The 17,669-nt window shown below is 38.6% G+C and overlaps 1 protein-coding gene across 7 annotated transcripts in view; it reads right to left on the bottom strand.

Annotated features, from left to right (window-relative positions):
- Positions 1 to 17,669, bottom strand: part of LOC126175748 (cyclin-dependent kinase 12) — a 179,395-nt gene that overhangs the window by 100,412 nt on the left and 61,314 nt on the right. For 5 of the 7 annotated variants that reach the window (XM_049922711.1, XM_049922710.1, XM_049922712.1 and 2 more), the window contains exons 12-13: positions 12,268 to 12,406; positions 9,843 to 10,061 (exon numbers count right to left, since the gene is read on the bottom strand). In XM_049922711.1, coding sequence (XP_049778668.1) covers positions 9,843 to 10,061; positions 12,268 to 12,406 — 358 coding nt within the window. Of the gene's footprint in view, positions 1 to 8,630; positions 10,062 to 12,267; positions 12,407 to 17,669 lie in introns of those variants that run through there. The other 2 variants (XM_049922708.1, XM_049922709.1) reach the window with 1 other exon arrangement.

Genomic DNA, 17,669 nt, shown 5'->3' with positions numbered 1-17,669 from the left:
TTCTGTATTATGTTTGTGTTCTATATGCTCAGTTTTTTCGTAGGATATTTTTAGCCCAGTCTTTTTCAGCAATCTCGTGTAACATATCAAGCATAACTGTTGCGTCTGTTCGGTTTTCAGTTATCAATGCCATATCATCCGCAAAGGCTAAACATTTTACTTCAAATTTGTTCTTTCCTCGGCCCATGCTTATACCCTTTGTGCCTCTGTTTTTAATGTGTTTTCCCATGTTTTTACTACTTTATCTAAAACCAAGTTAAAGAGAATTGGCGACAGTCCGTCACGTTGTCGAACTCCTGTTTTGATTTTGAATGGTTCAGAAATTTCGCCTTGAAACTTAATTCTTGATGTTGTATCTGTGAGTGTTTGTTCAACAAGTCTTTTGGTGTTTTCATCTATCCCTGATTCATAAAGTATCTGGAATAGTGTTTGTCTGTCAACTGAGTCGTAGGCCTTCTTGAAGTCTACGAAAGTAACTACTGTATTTTTATTTTGTATAGCTCTCACTCTCAAAATTGTTTTTAAATTAAGAATCTGTTCTGCACATGATCTACCTTTTCTAAATCCTGCTTGATAATCTCCTATATTAGGTTCTGCTTGTTCCTCTATTCTATTTAAAAGTGCTTTAGAGAGTATTTTGTATGTCACTGGTAACAAGGATATGCCCCTGTAGTTGTTTGTGTCTGTTTTATCTCCTTTTTTATGGAGAGGGTGGATCAATGCTTGTTTCCAGTCACTGGGTATGATTCCTTTTGTCCAAATGTCTTTAATTACTTTGTGAATTTTCTGACATGCGGATAAGCCCCCTAGTTTCCACATTTCTGCCACTATCCCATCCTCACATGGTGCTTTGTTATTCTTCAATGCTTTGATAATCTTTTCTATTTCTTCTACTGTAGGTGGTTCCGGAAGTGGATTTTCATGTTGTGGTTTTTGAAATTGTAACCTGTCATTAGGCTCCTCACAATTTAATAGATTTTCAAAGTATTCAGCTAAGATTTGGCAGTTCTCTTTATTGCTTAAAACCATTTTTCCATTTTTATCTTTAAAATGTAAACTTGGTGACTGGAATCCTGTTAAAACTTCTCTGAAAGGCTTATAGAAGTCTCTAGTGTTGTTCCTTTTGAAATCAGAATCCATTTCTTCTAATCTGTCTTTGTCATATTTTCTTTTCACTGATCTGATGATTTTTGCTGTCTTTTTCCTTTCTTCTTTCGACTCTTCCCAGTATTCGTGTTTCTTATTACTGTTCCATTTTTTCCATGCCTTTAGTCGATTGTCAATTGCTTCATCACACAGCTCGTTCCACCATCTGTGTTTTGGTATTCTTCGTGGCTGTCCCATTTCTTTAACTGACTATCATTGTGGAATATATATATATAAATACATTTTTATAATATGTATGAATACCTTTTTACCCGTGATCTGATTTTGATGAAATATAGCCTATACGGTGCCCCTAGCTACACTGAAATTGCCAGTGAAAACCCCGTAAAAACCTGTCTCAGTCGTTTTGGAGATTAGCATGTTCAGTCAGACAGACAGACAGACAAGGAACTTTTACTAAAACTTTAAATCATGTTATCTTTTCTTTCTTAAATGATCAACTTTTGGTGAAGCAAAGCCTATCCAGTGCTTCGAACTATGCTCAGGTTACCTGCAAAAACCCCACGCAAACTCATCTAGTAGTTCTGCAGATTAGTGTGTCCAATGACAAACAGACAAACACAAGGATTTTACAGATTTAGCATTATTGTGAACTGTCACTAGTTTGTAATAGTCTAGTGACTTCAGTAATTACCATCTCCATGTAGAACCCTTAAGGTCTTTCCTTGCAAAATAAGACATGTTGACTAATGGGCATTATCGTTCACCTGATCCATATTTATAGTGTTTTAAACATTTTTGGGAGAAGCAATATGAATGGCTGCTTGACATAGTTCTCCAACTGAAAGCTTAACTATAGCACTTTTCTTGTAGATGTACAAATGGTGAAGGAGGTACAGTGAACCCAACAACTCATTTTACCTTTCAGAGCATAACAAACTAATAAGAAGGAAATACAGTGAATGCAAAGACATTACTTTATCTTTTACAATACATCACATTAACTTTATTTCTGTGGAAATTTCTTACTAAGCTGTTTCACTGTCTACATATACAGCTGAGGGAAAGGGAGGAAAGTCAAAGAGATGTGCACATGTAAAACATACTACACTGTCGCTCAATAGACAAGGATGACTGTAGTGAAGAAATAAACTGAGATGAAAGACTATTTATCCCAGTAGGAGAAACGGCAAACACATCCCAGCATTTTGTAGTAACAATTAAAAATATGAGATACAGTAAAATCACTAAAATGGGAATCACTTTTTAGTTCTTCACAGAATTAAAAAAAAATGGCTCTGAGCACTATGGGACTCAACTGCCGAGGTCATTAGTCCCCTAGAACTTAGAACTAGTTAAACCTAACTAACCTAAGGACATCACAAACATCCATGCCCGAGGCAGGATTCGAACCTGCGACCGTAGCGGTCTTGCGGTTCCAGACTGCAGCGCCTTTAACCGCACGGCCACTTCGGCCGGCTTCACAGAATTAATGAAGAAGTTTGATCTCTCATACACTAAAACAGCAAACCAAGCAGAATTATCAAATAATACTTACAAAAGACATAGACAAAACCATCACAAAGAGTCCAAAGTTTTAAACTAAGACTTAAAAGCTATGGATCGAATTTGATGGTGCTCATCACAGACATATTCAATATAGAAGAAGCATAGAATAGTACATAGGCACATAAACAAGGAGACAAACATTACAGCCCCATCAGTAGATCTACTATACAGTAACTGAACATTATTTGAATAATGGAAACTCCAGGTTGGAATATCAACAGTATAAGGAAAAGGATAGATTGCTACTCACTGTAAAGATGACACTTCGAGTTACAGACAGATATAACAAATAGACTGTTAAAATTTAGTTTTCAGCCAAAGCCTTCTTCAGAAAAGAAAACATCCACATATTCATTCATACAAGCAAGGAGACATCACACACACCATCATCTCTGGCAGCTCAGATTGGAATGCCCATATAGAGTAGGTGTCTTTTCTCAAACTAATGTTTGTATTACACCCTGCATTTTTCATTATCACATCAACGTGTTAAATCTAAATATTCATACAATCGATCTTACTCGTTGCACAACCATACAACAGCAGAAATGACATTTCTGTGTCATTGACCTGGCCCTCTTACTCTTCCAGATTTATGGTTTGTGATTTTTCATTTTGAGATAAGTGGAAGAATCCACTAGAATTCAGTTAGTGCCCATGCCTCAAGAGTGCTATGACAGTACTATAAATGACATGAGGACAACTACAACATCTGTGAGGAGATGGAAATATGGCTCATGGAGAATCAAAGGCTTAGCTGAGACTTTTGATATTTTCTGTTTTAACTACCCTTCTCATGTCTCATTTACCCGTACTGCACTTCTCACATCTTGTTTTATCTCCCATCTTGAGTGTTGTAAAGTGATAAAATTCATGATACCCTTCACATGTCTCATTCACCTGTGTTGCACTTCTCACATCTTGTTTTAGCCTCCACTTTGAGTATTATAAAGCATTAAAATTCATGATAGGTCAGCTGAACTTTTACACAAAGATGGAGTATAAAAGCTAAGCCATTGCTTTACTGGTTTGGTGTGCATGTCAGCTGAACTTTTACATCAAACTCTTACACACATAATTTACTAAAATGAAGAACATCACTGTCATATACAAGGAATATAAATCAACAGGTTTACGGATTAGGAGATGGAGGAAAGGAAACTTCACAATATTCAGTCACAACTGTCCAGTATGCAGAGTCAGAGGCGAAATATCAAGTCCAGAAGTTACTAAATAAAAACCACGAAACAATTAGATCCAAGAGAATAAAACATTATATCATAGCCCAGCAAGAACAGTGACACAATTCAAAATTTCAGTACAGAGAAAACTCGATTTAAAGAATTAATTCTATGAAACTTATACTGAAATAATGCAAGCTCCCTTTGAATTTCAGATAAGTATTGTTGGAAGTAAATTCTATCATATTTTTTGTGCACACTGCGAGACTTAAACACACATTTTTCAGTGACATAAACTAAATATGCCGTTTTTCAACCTGCATCACTTTTCTTGCTGGGCTGCGACATCCAACACAGAGGAATCAAAGAAAGTGAATGTGTGTGTGTGTGTGTGTGTGTGTGTGTGTGTGTGTGTGTGTGTGTGAGAGAGAGAGAGAGAGAGAGAGGGGGGGGGGGGAGATCCTTGTCGTCATCTTCCTGTCACGTTTACTTCATTCTCAGTTTCTTACATCTCTGTTGCTAACTTGACAAATTCTACCAATCTTCGTTTTTATAATCTTGTTTGTAAAATTCTTCAGGGTCTGAAAATTAGTCAACACCCTCTGGATGCAGGTTGTATAGATTTCTTTCTTACAATGCCTCGACAATGTTTCCAATTCAAAATTACTATAGCATTACCTTGGCTGTGAAGACATCAGATCTACAATCTTTACACAGCAGAAATTATTTTTTCGTAAGAACTTCATTATGTTACAACCTGCTGCTAACATATTATGCCACAGCAACTTCTGAAGTGCATATAATTAAAAACATAATTTCAGAGAGCAAACAGAGTGAAATGAATCGAAAAAATGCAGTTTCATTTATATTGAAAAATATTTAGTGTACATGTACTTAGAAGTCATCATCATACACTGCCTTGGGAGGAAGGGGGGAGGGAGTGTACGGGAAGGGGGGGGGGGGTCAGAAAGTATCCAGAAGGATAGGAGGAAACTAAATGACACTTCATGATTACAACATTGAGCCAAATTTACAAAGAAACTGGCTCCACCCCCTCTGGCCCAAATGCAGGAAGAGTGTCATAAACCATTGTATATTATCCTGAGGAAAGCTGGACTACAACTGTTATAACTGAGTCTTGATATCCTGAATCATGTATTGATACTGGGGCACAGTTGGTGTCTGATCCGGTCCCACAGATGTTCTTTCTGGAACACATCTAGGGATCTCATGACCGCAAGAGTAAATCAACATCATGCAGAAAATTCATAGACACAGGTGCAACATGTGGATGAACATCGCCTTGTTGAAAAATGACACTACAATGCTGTCACATGACAGGTAATCCATCAGGATGCATAATGTCTGTGATACGCTACTGTGCTGTCCTACCAGCCTTGACCTTAAGTCGTACCCAACAACTCCCCACACAATGATGCCAGGAGTAACACTAGTGTGCCTCTCCGAGATATTGGAAGAATGGGACTTCTCCCCATATCATCACTGTACTTGTCGATAATGGACATCTGGGGTAGAACAGAAACATGATTCATCACTGAACATAATGCTATGCCATCCATAAGCAGTTCATGCTTTCCGGTTCTGGTACCATTCCAAATGCTGTTGTTTCTATTGTGATGTTAACGGCAGCCTATACATGGATGGAATTCACTAGCTCGGCTGCTGCTAGTCTCCAACCAATGATGTGGGACAACACAGAATGTTGTAGGGAGACCATTATTAGTTCTCGGATGACACGCACTTACATGTACACAAGTTATGATGGGCTTGATGCAAAATATAGCAAACCTCACTTGGGGTGGTTAGACGTGTTCGACAAGCAGTATGAGTGTTACAACGTTCCCATGCAGTCCTACATTGTGTCACTGTCACTTCAGAATGCTCCATAAATCTGGAATTGCACATTTCAATCAGCTGGCCAAACAGATACCTACGATGAGACACCTTTCCAACTCTGCTCAGTTTTCACTTTAATAAAAAGTGATGAGCCATCATGGCCAACCAATATTTTGAAGAAAGAACTGCTCTCTGTAAAATTTACACACTCATCCTCACTGAAGGTCTCCAATGAGTACATGGCATATTCATATCTTTCACAGCAGCACTCAGTATCTATCGATGTTCACTCCCCTTATGTATCCTAACACACCTGGTAACAACAGTAATGCACTCTGGTGGCCATTCTACCTGTCGCAAAGGATTGTAATCTAAATCGTGTACATATCTCCCAATAATGCGTACATTGACAACTGACCAAGTTCTCTGGATACTGCCTTTTTTCTAGTCAGCAGTGTACTTGAAATCTACACACTAACTCAAAGAAAGTAACAAAATGTGATCAGTTCCACTGTCATATTTTGAAATCGCTATCGCTGCAAGTAATTCACTGAAAAATGCCTACATCATTTTTGACATTAAACATTGGGACACACAAAAATTATTGTGTGTGAATTACTGGTATAAATTTGTCAATAAATGGGATGTAATTCATGTCTACAAAACACCAATCCACCAAGAAGTTGCCTTTCATAATTCTCGATGTGTACTCATCACTTGAATAAAAATGATGAGTCATCATGGCCATCCATATATTGAAATAAGACTTGCTCTGTGTAAAACTGACACACTCATCCCCACTCAAGCCGTTTCCCCCATTACTGATAAAACTGAAGTTGTTCAAACAAAACTTTTTGCAAGGTGAGGCCCTTCCACCATCTTCTGAACATAACTACAAAAGCAGAAATGCACCAACAATTTAAAAAAATACAAATGGCAATGATTTTTGAAAAATTAATGCATGATCACAATATACGAAAAACTGCCTACATTTGACGAAAAGTGCGCAAGAAAGGCATCCAATTGTACCATGGCTAGCACTGCTAGTGAAAATTTTGCACTATGCTTGGATTGTATCTGGTACCAACACAGTTATGAGCTAAGTTATTCAAACATTATGTTCCTGTTGGTAATAGAGTTCTGATTATTTAAGTGAAACATTACGCGATTTACAAACCTTCCTTTCATGGTTTAATTTTATTCCGCAGGTGCATAATACTTTCTCCTAGTTTTAGAATGAAATGTCAGTGACAGAAGATGAATAGCACAAGTACTGCTGACAGAGAAAGAATTACTAACTACATGCAAAGTATGAATGGTTTAATGGAAAAGTTGTTTGTTAAAAAACAAACAAATATTTCTTCTCCACACTTAAAAAACAAATAAATACAGTACCTTACATACATTATAAAATCACTGTTGAGATTTGATATAGTTTGTCAACAACTGACCAATCAAATTATTTTCCTGTGGATAAAATAGAATCCTATTCATTTCACAAAGTAAAGAACTGTGTTACTTGTTTAATATATTACACCATCATTTATGTAGCTGAGATACACGCTACATTCCCAAGCTCACACCTGCATGTTACACAATCAAATGCCATCCCTACTGTTGAAGAAATTTGAAATATAATAAAGCTTTTTATGAGAAAGCAGGAATTCTGCAGCACACATTATGGATATTCACTCTATTTATTTATTTATTTGGGGGGGAGGGGGGAGTTTAAAAACTTAAGACAATTTTTTTGCAAGGAGGAGGGGGGAGCGCAAGCAATGCTGATTGCCAGTGGTAGTCAATAACTACTGATTCTTCAGTACTTACGCAAAACACATCAATGACACCAATGACCTCTTACATCCACCACTCAAGTGGAAGATCAAAATCACAGTAGCCTAACAATGATAATTAGATTTCCTTTCCATTTTTGGCAAATATCAAAATGGACACATTAGTCAGACTCTCTTTTCTTCTCTATAAAAACTAACCAAGCATACGCACTGACAAAACATGTTTAAAAATGGAAATGAAACCTTTATTAACAAGGAACAGGGTTTACAGGGCAACACAAACATGCAGTAAATTCAACAAAAACACTGCTATGCCTACTATACAAATAACAACATTGGATTTGTACTATACAGAACATTAAATTGTATTTATTTATTAAATTTTATATTACAAAGCAACAAGGCAACATTTACTGAGCCTTGATGAAATAAATAATAGTTTATTTTTATCGCTCACTTATATCCAGTATTCGAATATTTCTCAAAAATGTTGCACAAGGCACAAACAGCATTTCTCAAAATTTTAACTGGAATGCATTTATGACTTACTGTCACATTCAATATGATATATACACTTTACATCTATGATTTGCTTAAAAAATTAAGCATATCATTAAAAAAGGTATAAAAGGAAGAGAAACATATAACATATAATATTAAACAACTTTCTTAATGTGTACACTGTACAAATCTGTTGGTACCAGATTAAGTCCACAATCTGCTGACAAATATCAGATGTATAATCACCTGACAATATATTTACACATCAGCATCTTGTATACACACTATATAGTGAATCAACACAACAGTTCATCTTTGGTAGACAAATAAGAATAATGCTCTTGTTGCCAAACAATATGTATCCAAAGACTGTTTGACGGATCTGAAAGAGCAATATTTTTAACTTACATGATTCAGTATCATGAACCTCAACTACATCAATCGTCATTTGTAGACCACCAAAGGCAGGGACTGGACTATTGTATGTGGCCACAACCATATAAAACATTCAGTTCGCTACAGAGAATGCTTAGCACAAACTCCATTACCATTATGAAAATAACAATAAAACAAATATGAACTTTCCAGCTAACATAGAAAGTGTATTGCAGCATAGCTCTCCCTCTGTTTTTTTTGAACAGACTACTAAAAAATATGACAGAGGAAGAAGTACTCACTGCTACTTCCTGTACCCAAGAAAAGCTGAGACAATTTAATGTAAACAAGAAATTATAATAAAAGATCAAACATCGGCCATAAATAAAGATGCATGTTATATAGCAGAAACTAAGTACACTTATCATATTCAGGAGTAATGCTAGCCTTCGAGCAACTGAAGGGCAAGTGTGATAACAAGTCACTTTCATGATTTAAAATCATAAAGAAAAAGTAAGGCACGGCGACACAAGTGATGATCAAAATGGAACAAAAATATTAGCAATGCCAACTGCTCTACGAATCAATTCGTTATATTTGAACAATAATCACAAAATATACATTTCAATGATGTGACACTGTTTATCACAATGTAAGTTCTGGGTTTTAATAAGCTTTCCAATGTATTCTATGAAGCCACACCTTCAGTGTTATGAATGGTGACTGGAAGATGAGACATTACACATCTGATGAAAACTACAAATCATATTTGTACTAGTACACTAACAAACACAGCCTTTGTTTCCAGGGTATGATTACCATTCTACGTTTCTGTGATGGGTAAGAATAATATTAATGAAACTGAATTATGGCAAATCTTAACCAGACAATGTGCTACATACCACACATTCCTGCAATACAAAAGGGAAGTCAGAGACTCCACATAAAATACTGATAGCACCAAGGAATTAATGAAAAATGAGCATTAGCATCACCATCTGATAAAAATAGCTATGTAATATCTTCTATGTCAGTGAATTCCACACATTTCAAGTACAGAAAACCTGATATGTCCGAGCTTTTACCCCAAGAACCACTCGGGAATTTCTCCGATACTATCTTCCTGGATGTGGTCCTCTCCATGGGAAAGGTGCTCCTCGACCTGTACCCCAGGGCAGAGGAGGCCTGTGTAAAGGTGGCGGCGGCGTTGTAAATACAGGAGTGTGGGAGTCTTGAGGGCTACGAATTACTGACCCTCTGGGACCACCACGATACATACCCCTACCTCCACGACTTCTACCTCTCCCAGGAACATTTGAACCCACATTTCGCAAACTGTCTGTATGAAGGTTTCCTGTATCACCACTTATATCTGCACTGTACGTTGTAGCGATGGGATGACCCTGTTCTGACTCACTAAAACCTGGATGAAATGTTCGAGACTGAGGGGGTACTGTACCTGAGTCCTTGGCCATAGATTTCATGAGTATTCCAGCAGCACCTGACAACCCATGACGACTAAACAAAGTTGCTAATGCAGTGCGGACACCTTCAGTAGCAAGGGGTGTCACACCACCCCAATTCCGACTGCCACTACTAACAGCGTTATCACCAGCATAAACAGCATGTGCATCGAAACTGCCGTCTGCCTTTCCACCCACTGACCACAAGTTTCCACCTGGAAAAGAAGAAAAAATCTTGGAACACAAAAATGTGACTGTTTCCTTTCTTGTGCATAGTAGACATTTTGAATCAGAAGTACATGCTGGCAAAAGTGAAACTACAGTTGAAAGTAAACTCTTCCCCCCTCCCCTTCCGATTACAACATATTTCTTACAATGGGCTAACAAATTTCTTAAGAACAGCTTAAAAAGAGAAAATTGGATTTGCTAAACCCAAAATTTTATCTTCCTGGTATATATCGAATGGCACTCTTCCAATAAATAAATAATTCAGTAGGTTCATATTTTCTTCAATTTGCAGCCAGATGATTTTACTGAAAATGTACAATTTTCTACAAAACAAGCTTTGTGGCTTCGTGGGGTGCTGCAGAACCATTACAAATTAACACTAAGTTACGTATCTCGAACACATGAAAAATACGAACAGTGACTGGTTAATATTACTTGTATGTGTCAATTAATATTCCCAGTCATGGTAGGCCAAATCTACAATGATATCATTCTTCTGAAAGTTGTATGCAGAGGAAAAAAATCCAGATCAAATAAGATACTGAATGTGCAAACAAGAACAACGAAGAAAGTAGTTTCCATATTTAAAGAAAGATGTCGTGCATGTAACATTGTTTATCTGACAAGTCATAAACTGTTACAGAACAGTCAAATTTGTGTGTGCCATACATCTCTAACTATTATGGCCCACACAACTTTGCAGCAGTAACTGCATGCAAGACAGAAAGTTTAACTAAGCAAAAAATTTCAATAAGTAATTTGTTATGGGCCAAAAATATTTGTCTCAATTAAAATACTTTACACTGAAGTGTACTTCTAATATATCTTTTAACTTTCCTAACATCTCACCTAATAAAGCATACTACAGAACTAACTCTGAATGTACACCACAAAATGAAATCTACACTTGTCAGCCAGAACATTACAACCACTTACCTAATAGCCGGTATGTCCACCTTTGGCATGGATAACAGCAGCAACGAGTCATGGCATGGAAGCAATGAGGCCTTGGTAGGTCACTGGAGGGAGTTGGCACCACATCTGCACACGCAAGTCACCTAATTCCCGTAAATTTTGGGGGGGGGGGGGGGGGGATGACGAGCTCTGATGCCATGTGCAATGATATCCCAGATGTTTCATTCGGATTCAGATCTGGCGAGTTGGGGGACCAGCAAAACAACTGGAACTCACCATTGTGTTCCTCGAACCACTCCATCACACTTCTGGCCTTGTAACAGGGTGCATTATCTAGCTGAAAAATGCCACTGCCATCAGGAAACATGATCGTCATGAAGCGGTGTATGTAGTCTCCAACCAGTGTACAAAACTCCTTGTCCTTCATTATGCCTTGTGCGAGCTCTACTGGACCCACGGATGCCCACGTGAATTGTCCCAAAGCATAAAGGAGCCACCACCAGCTTGTCCCTGTCCCGCAGTACACATGTCAAGGAGCTGTTCCTCTGGAACAAGACGGATTCGCGCCCTCCCATCGGTGCATTGACGAAGGTATCAGGATTCATAAGACCATGCAACACACTGCCACTGCGACAACATCCAGTGCTGATGGTCACGTGCCCATTTCAGTCCTAGTTGGCGAAGTCGTGGTATTAACATTGGAACATGAAAGACTTGTCAGCTGTGGAGGCCCATTGTTAGGAGTGTTCGGTGCACTGTGTGTTCTGACACACTTGTATTCCGCTCAGCATTAAAGTTTGATGTTACTTCCACCACAGTTCACCATGCGTCCTGTTCTACCACTCTGCCTCACCTATGATGTCCGACATCTGTAAAGAAAAGTTGGCCGCGCAACCCCACAATGTCAGAAAATGGTTTCACCTTGGTTTTTCCATGTTTTGAAGACATTCACTGCAGCACTCCTAGAACAGCCGACATTCGTGCGACTGAGCCATCACAATCTGCCCTCAGTCAAACAGATAGATTGTGTGCCACCTCCATTCTACACATGGACAGCATGCTCACTGATATTACATGCATTACGTGTGTGTCTGACTAACAGTCATTCCACACCAGGTGATGCTGCTATCACCTGGACGTGTTTAAATCGATAGTTGCTCAGTGGCCATAATATTCTGGCTCTTCAGAGTAAATCCAAAGAATGTTTATATCACCTTTTGTGATGCTATATTTGATCAGTTTTATGAATGCTTACACCAACAGAATATATGCACTTACCTGGTGGATTAAATATTAGCTGTTTTGGATCCAGCCTCATAGAACTGATCTGGAACGCTTGACTATTGTATTTACCACCAACAGCTCCCCTCAGCTCCATGTGAAGTTTCTGGATTAGCTGTTGTGACTGTGGATCAGACTGCAAAGTACATATTCTCAGTCAAACGGTTACAAATTTTTCTTTCTAAAACAACTGCTACATTTCTACGAATCAAAAGTACAAATTATAATGAAATTATGTGTGTTTTGAAGAATATGCGATGGAACTTTTAATACCTTGCTAACAGAAAGGCCATTTGGGAAAAAAATTGTATTACCTAAGGCAACAATTTGGGCACATAAAACTGCTGGTGTTACTCATTGCTTCCACTGACAATCAGTTTAGATATGTCTCCTTTTTGCACATATTATCTTAACACTGACGTAACAGAGAAGTAGGGGCTGTACTGTTTTGCCTTGCTTGCTGATAATGATGCACGTACTCGCTTCACCTTCAAATTTCCCCTCCCCCCCCCCCCCCCCGCCCCCCCACCCCACACACACACACACACACACACACACACACACACACACGCGCCCACTGGTGCACGCACGCACGCACGCACGCACACACACACACACACACACACACACACACACACACACACACACAAAACCTGCCAGCTATTTTATTTGTTGTTAGTATCCTTGAATTTCTATTTGTGTACCTTATGTGACGTGATGTTCTCTAAATTTCTCTCAAATTGTGTCACGAACTTGTCCCTCTATATCCAGGATAGGGCAAATAAAAGTGGCCCAGATGAATGGATATGATTGTGTGTGAATTTATGCATATAACCACACCCCGTTATTTCCAAGAGGATGGGGCAACTGCCCATATAACCAGACGAACCCTGGAGAACATTAACATAATCTTCACACTCAAGAGATTTGTTAACAGAGGTCACTCTCGTTGCAGCTCTAGCTGACCACTCAGGTCACCTGATAAGTGTTGATTAGTGTATGTGGGGAGCCTGCACATCTAAGGTATATCTCAACAATCCTCATTGTCTTCAAGAGCTGCACCAGAACATTTCGGATGAGACTGCAGCACTCCAGCTTGAATCCGCCTGCTGACGAGGGCACAAAAGTGCCAAGAGTTGAATGGTGGCCTCTTTCAAAATCTGCTACAGTCAGGTTAGTGCTGTTTTTCCTTTCCTCTGCTATGTTTCCTTGTACCCTGCAACTGTTCTCCAGGCCACTTTTATTTACCGCACCCTGTACAATGAAGTGAAAGCTAAAAGCAGAAAATATTTCACAATAAATCTCACTCCTTCCAACATATTTCTCAAGAATAATTTCCACGTATGAAGTACTACCCACCAACTTTTGTACAAATTCCTGTATCTTCGTACCACTAGTTTTTTATCATATTGGGCAAGTAAGGGATCAGCTCACACCAGCAATATCGTTTATACATATATACTGAAGCCCACTGGTGCTCACTCGTGTGGTTTCTTTAAGAAGCGGTCCATTAGAAATCACTCTTACAAACTTCACTGTCTTGCAACACCAGGTTTCCCTTCTGAAAACAAAATTAGGGTATTTTGTTCAATGACTACCCTTGAAAAGTATTGGTAGCTGGAACATTGCTTCAATTCCCATTCAATTTCTGAGATGTGTTGAGCAGAAATTGCTATTCTTCCTATATTGGCAGAATGACTCTTTAAAACTTAGGACCCAAACAATATTACAACTATCCTACACTCTGATCATTCCCACTGCCAGGCTTTTCTTTTTTCTTCAAAGTTTTAGATTCTACTTGTATTTGGTATACATCACATTTGTCAGACTTTTACTGCCCTCTCATACCGAATTAATAGTTTTTAATATTTATACATACAATTATTTTCGAAAACCTAGCATATATGGATCTTTCTTGCGTCTTTCCAGTAGCCTCAGCCTCTCAGCAGAGGGTAGAATACCTTTCATTATATGTAGTTAGCATTATTCAACTAAACAGGCAATTAAAAAGCTGAAAAATGAACAAAACATACATTTATTCTATTGGAAGTTATACTTTTACCTGACAATGCAGCAATTAAGTTCTTGCATAGGCTTTCTAAATTTGAAATTTTCAGCCAAATTTAAATGAAGTCTGTACGCAGTACTTAGAACAAATATTATTGATTTTGCTTTTATTTCGAAGAAGAATTTTCCCCCAAGATGTTTATATTTTTGCAAACATAATTATGATAATGAAAGACTGAAAATGCTAGGGATTCCACATCATGGACACAACAAAAGGTAAAGGTCACAAAGTGTTAATGAGTCCAGACTATCAACTCAAATCACAATGTCTGAAAGCTTGGTCTCATCAATAACAACGAAATTACAGAATCTCTGTGGCAAAGTGTCATTTGCCTGAAAGGATGGTACCAATGGCGTAGCAAACATAACTGACCCCCCCCCCCCAAAAAAATCGGTGCCCTTGGCACAACACTTTACTGCCATCCCCTCACAGCACCTGCTGTACAACACTCTTTGCTGTGCCCTCTCCAGAAACACACATCTGTGATATAATATACAGAATTTACTCTAACACCACATTTTCTGAAAAATCTTGTGGAGATCATTTGGCGCCCTTCTGCAAGTGACACCCAAGGGATGATAGACCCCCTAACACCTCCCCCTTCCCCTTTTGCTCCGCCACTGGATGGTAGGTTAAAACGTTATATCTCATCAACATTATTGTTAGACACTTCACAGTACGTCTGTTGTGCATGAGCACTCTTAATTTTATTTGGTGCGCCACAAGATACACACTACCTACGACTTCCACCCTGCTTTAACTTTCCTTTCAACAAGTATACACTACGAGTTAACAGCATCAGTCTTCAGCTTGCAACCCTCATACTCCAAACAATCATATACATTGTCACTAATAGCCTCCAAGGTGAAAAGGACGTTGATGCCAATGGAAAGACTCCAATGCATTCTGAGATTTAGGGGAACAATTTACTTTAAAAGTGGTTAAATCACTGGCTGTCACTGGTGTGTTTCATTTAAGGAATTTAAATTAAAATTTCTTCTTGAACTTCTACACATTATATAAAAAGCAGATCCAACGCAGCCTCATGGTGCACAGGCACCCATCATATCGGCTGTCAACAGGTACAAGTAGTATAGGCAACCCAATGTGCTCAATGATCTAATGTCATGCCAATTGTGAGCGGCTGCATGATTTATTTAAGAGACAACTAATCAGCCATGGGACCTAGAATTTTATAACTAAGAAATACATACATTTGTTTGCTAACTAAAGCTCAAAAGATGATATAAGGCGGACAGTTTTAACATGACAAATTAGGTGGAGGATGTTTTGAACTGTGTTTGCATCGAATACCGCTAGTGATCAGGCCTGAACTACGTCGTTAACCATACTCTGCTAATCTCAACAAGCTATCGCGCAGTAACCATTCCCGATAGTTTTGTGTTGTTTGTCACACATTCTTTTCTTCTCTTATTCCGAAATATGTGAAGCGACTAATCCTAGTCCATCATGGATTTCGACTGTGATCCTTACGACGACAGAAGAGATCAGCAATCCCTATGGCAACACATCAGTTCTGACGTAAGCTGCTGGCCTGCAAGAGGGAAGTGGGGCTTGTTTCCACGCACCACTCATCTCCCCTCTGGCAGTCAAAATTAATAGTTAGTTTACGCTCGGGGCCATCTGCCACTACAGCCTATATTGCTCACAATCTGCGCTATAGCAACTGAAAACAAAATCTGCAAGGTTTTTCGACTAAGAGTTACCGTACATTCGGTTCTACTTCTACACTGAAGAGTGAGGAAAATGCTGCTGCTTTTCAATAGAACAATCATTTTTTTAAGCTTAAATACAGCCAAGTGAAGAAAGCAAATGCCATTGTGGAAGAAAAAGGTGAAAGTTTTTGCAAAAGCAAACATTCCAGTATAAAAGTTCCCAATCAAAAATTTTTTTTAACAGTCAGATTCAACGAACTAAGGCATTGTTTGTCTTCACTCATGCAGCATGACAACCTTTGAAATTTGCGCATCTAATCATTTACAAACAAAAAGTAAATGCAAATTTCATCAGAAATAGAAGCGAACTTACCAAAAAATATATACCACATTTTCCAGTCCCTACCTATTACACATGTTCAAGGCGTATACAAGCCATTTTGCCACCCAATCATCAGCACTTGACCAAAACAGTATGATTGCATAGGCTAGAGACTAGCACTCTGACAACTTAAGTGTGAATTGTCTGTCCAGCCTTACTAATCTGTGCCCGCAGTCAAGCACTCAGACTGTAATACTGAACTGCTCTCTCCTTCCCCCCTCAGGTTTTGTTAAAATTCGGTATGTAGATTCCAACATTTACAGAATTTATTTCTTGATATGCATTACTTGAGGTGACATGAATAATCAAGTATTCCACCAGTTGGACTCGTCATTCTCACATGATATTTCAACAGAGTGACTCAATGTCTTATTCAGATGATCTGAGAACGGTCCTTTTGTGGATCAGGTCCAGTATTTGTGCCTGGATGGTGTTAGGCACTTAGCTGCTCCATTTTCAGTCTGCACTATGTTACATGCTCAATCTGAAGTCCGCACTAGATCAGATGCGCCTGGATGGAAGTAGGCCCTAGGAGGGGGGGGAGGGGGGACAAAAGGCTATTTGCAACTTGTATATAGAGAAACCAGATGTCAGTCAAGGGACATGAAAGGGAAACTGTTTGAGAAGGGTATGAGACAGGGTTGTAGCCTATCACTGAAGTTATTCAATCTGTACAATGAGAAGCCATAGAAAAATTTGGAGTAGGAATTAAAGATCAAGGAAAAGAAATAAAAACTTTAAGGCTTGCTGATGACAATGTAATTCTGTCAGAGACAGCAGGGGACTTGGAAGATCAGTTGAATGGAATGGAAGGTGTCCCGAGAGGAACACATCAGATGAACATAAGCAAAAGCAAAACTGGAATACTGGAAAGCAATCGAATTAAATCAGGTGATGCTGAGGGAATTAGATTGGGGAATGAGAGACTTAAAGGAGTGGATGAGTTTTGTTACTCAGGCAGCAAAAAACTGATAATGGCTGAAGTAGAGAGGATACAAAATGTATAGAGTGGCAATGGCAAGAAAAGCTTTTCTGAAGAAAAGAAATTTGTTGATATCAATAATACATTTAAGTGTTAGGAAGGCTTTTCTGAAAGTATTTGGCAGAGTGCAGCCATGTATAAAAGACAAACATGGTCAATACATAGTTCACACAAAACAAAACAAAAGCTTTTGAAATGTCGTGCTACGGAAGAATGCTGATAACTAAATGGTAGATTACATAACTAATCAGGATGTACTCAACTGAATTGGGGGGAGACAAATTTGAGGCA

Source organism: Schistocerca cancellata, chromosome 3 (genome assembly GCF_023864275.1).
Source record: "Schistocerca cancellata isolate TAMUIC-IGC-003103 chromosome 3, iqSchCanc2.1, whole genome shotgun sequence".
Taxonomy (NCBI): Eukaryota; Metazoa; Arthropoda; class Insecta; order Orthoptera; family Acrididae; genus Schistocerca; species Schistocerca cancellata.
Note: the sequence above shows the minus strand (reverse complement) of the source record. Positions and strands in the feature narration are given on the sequence as shown.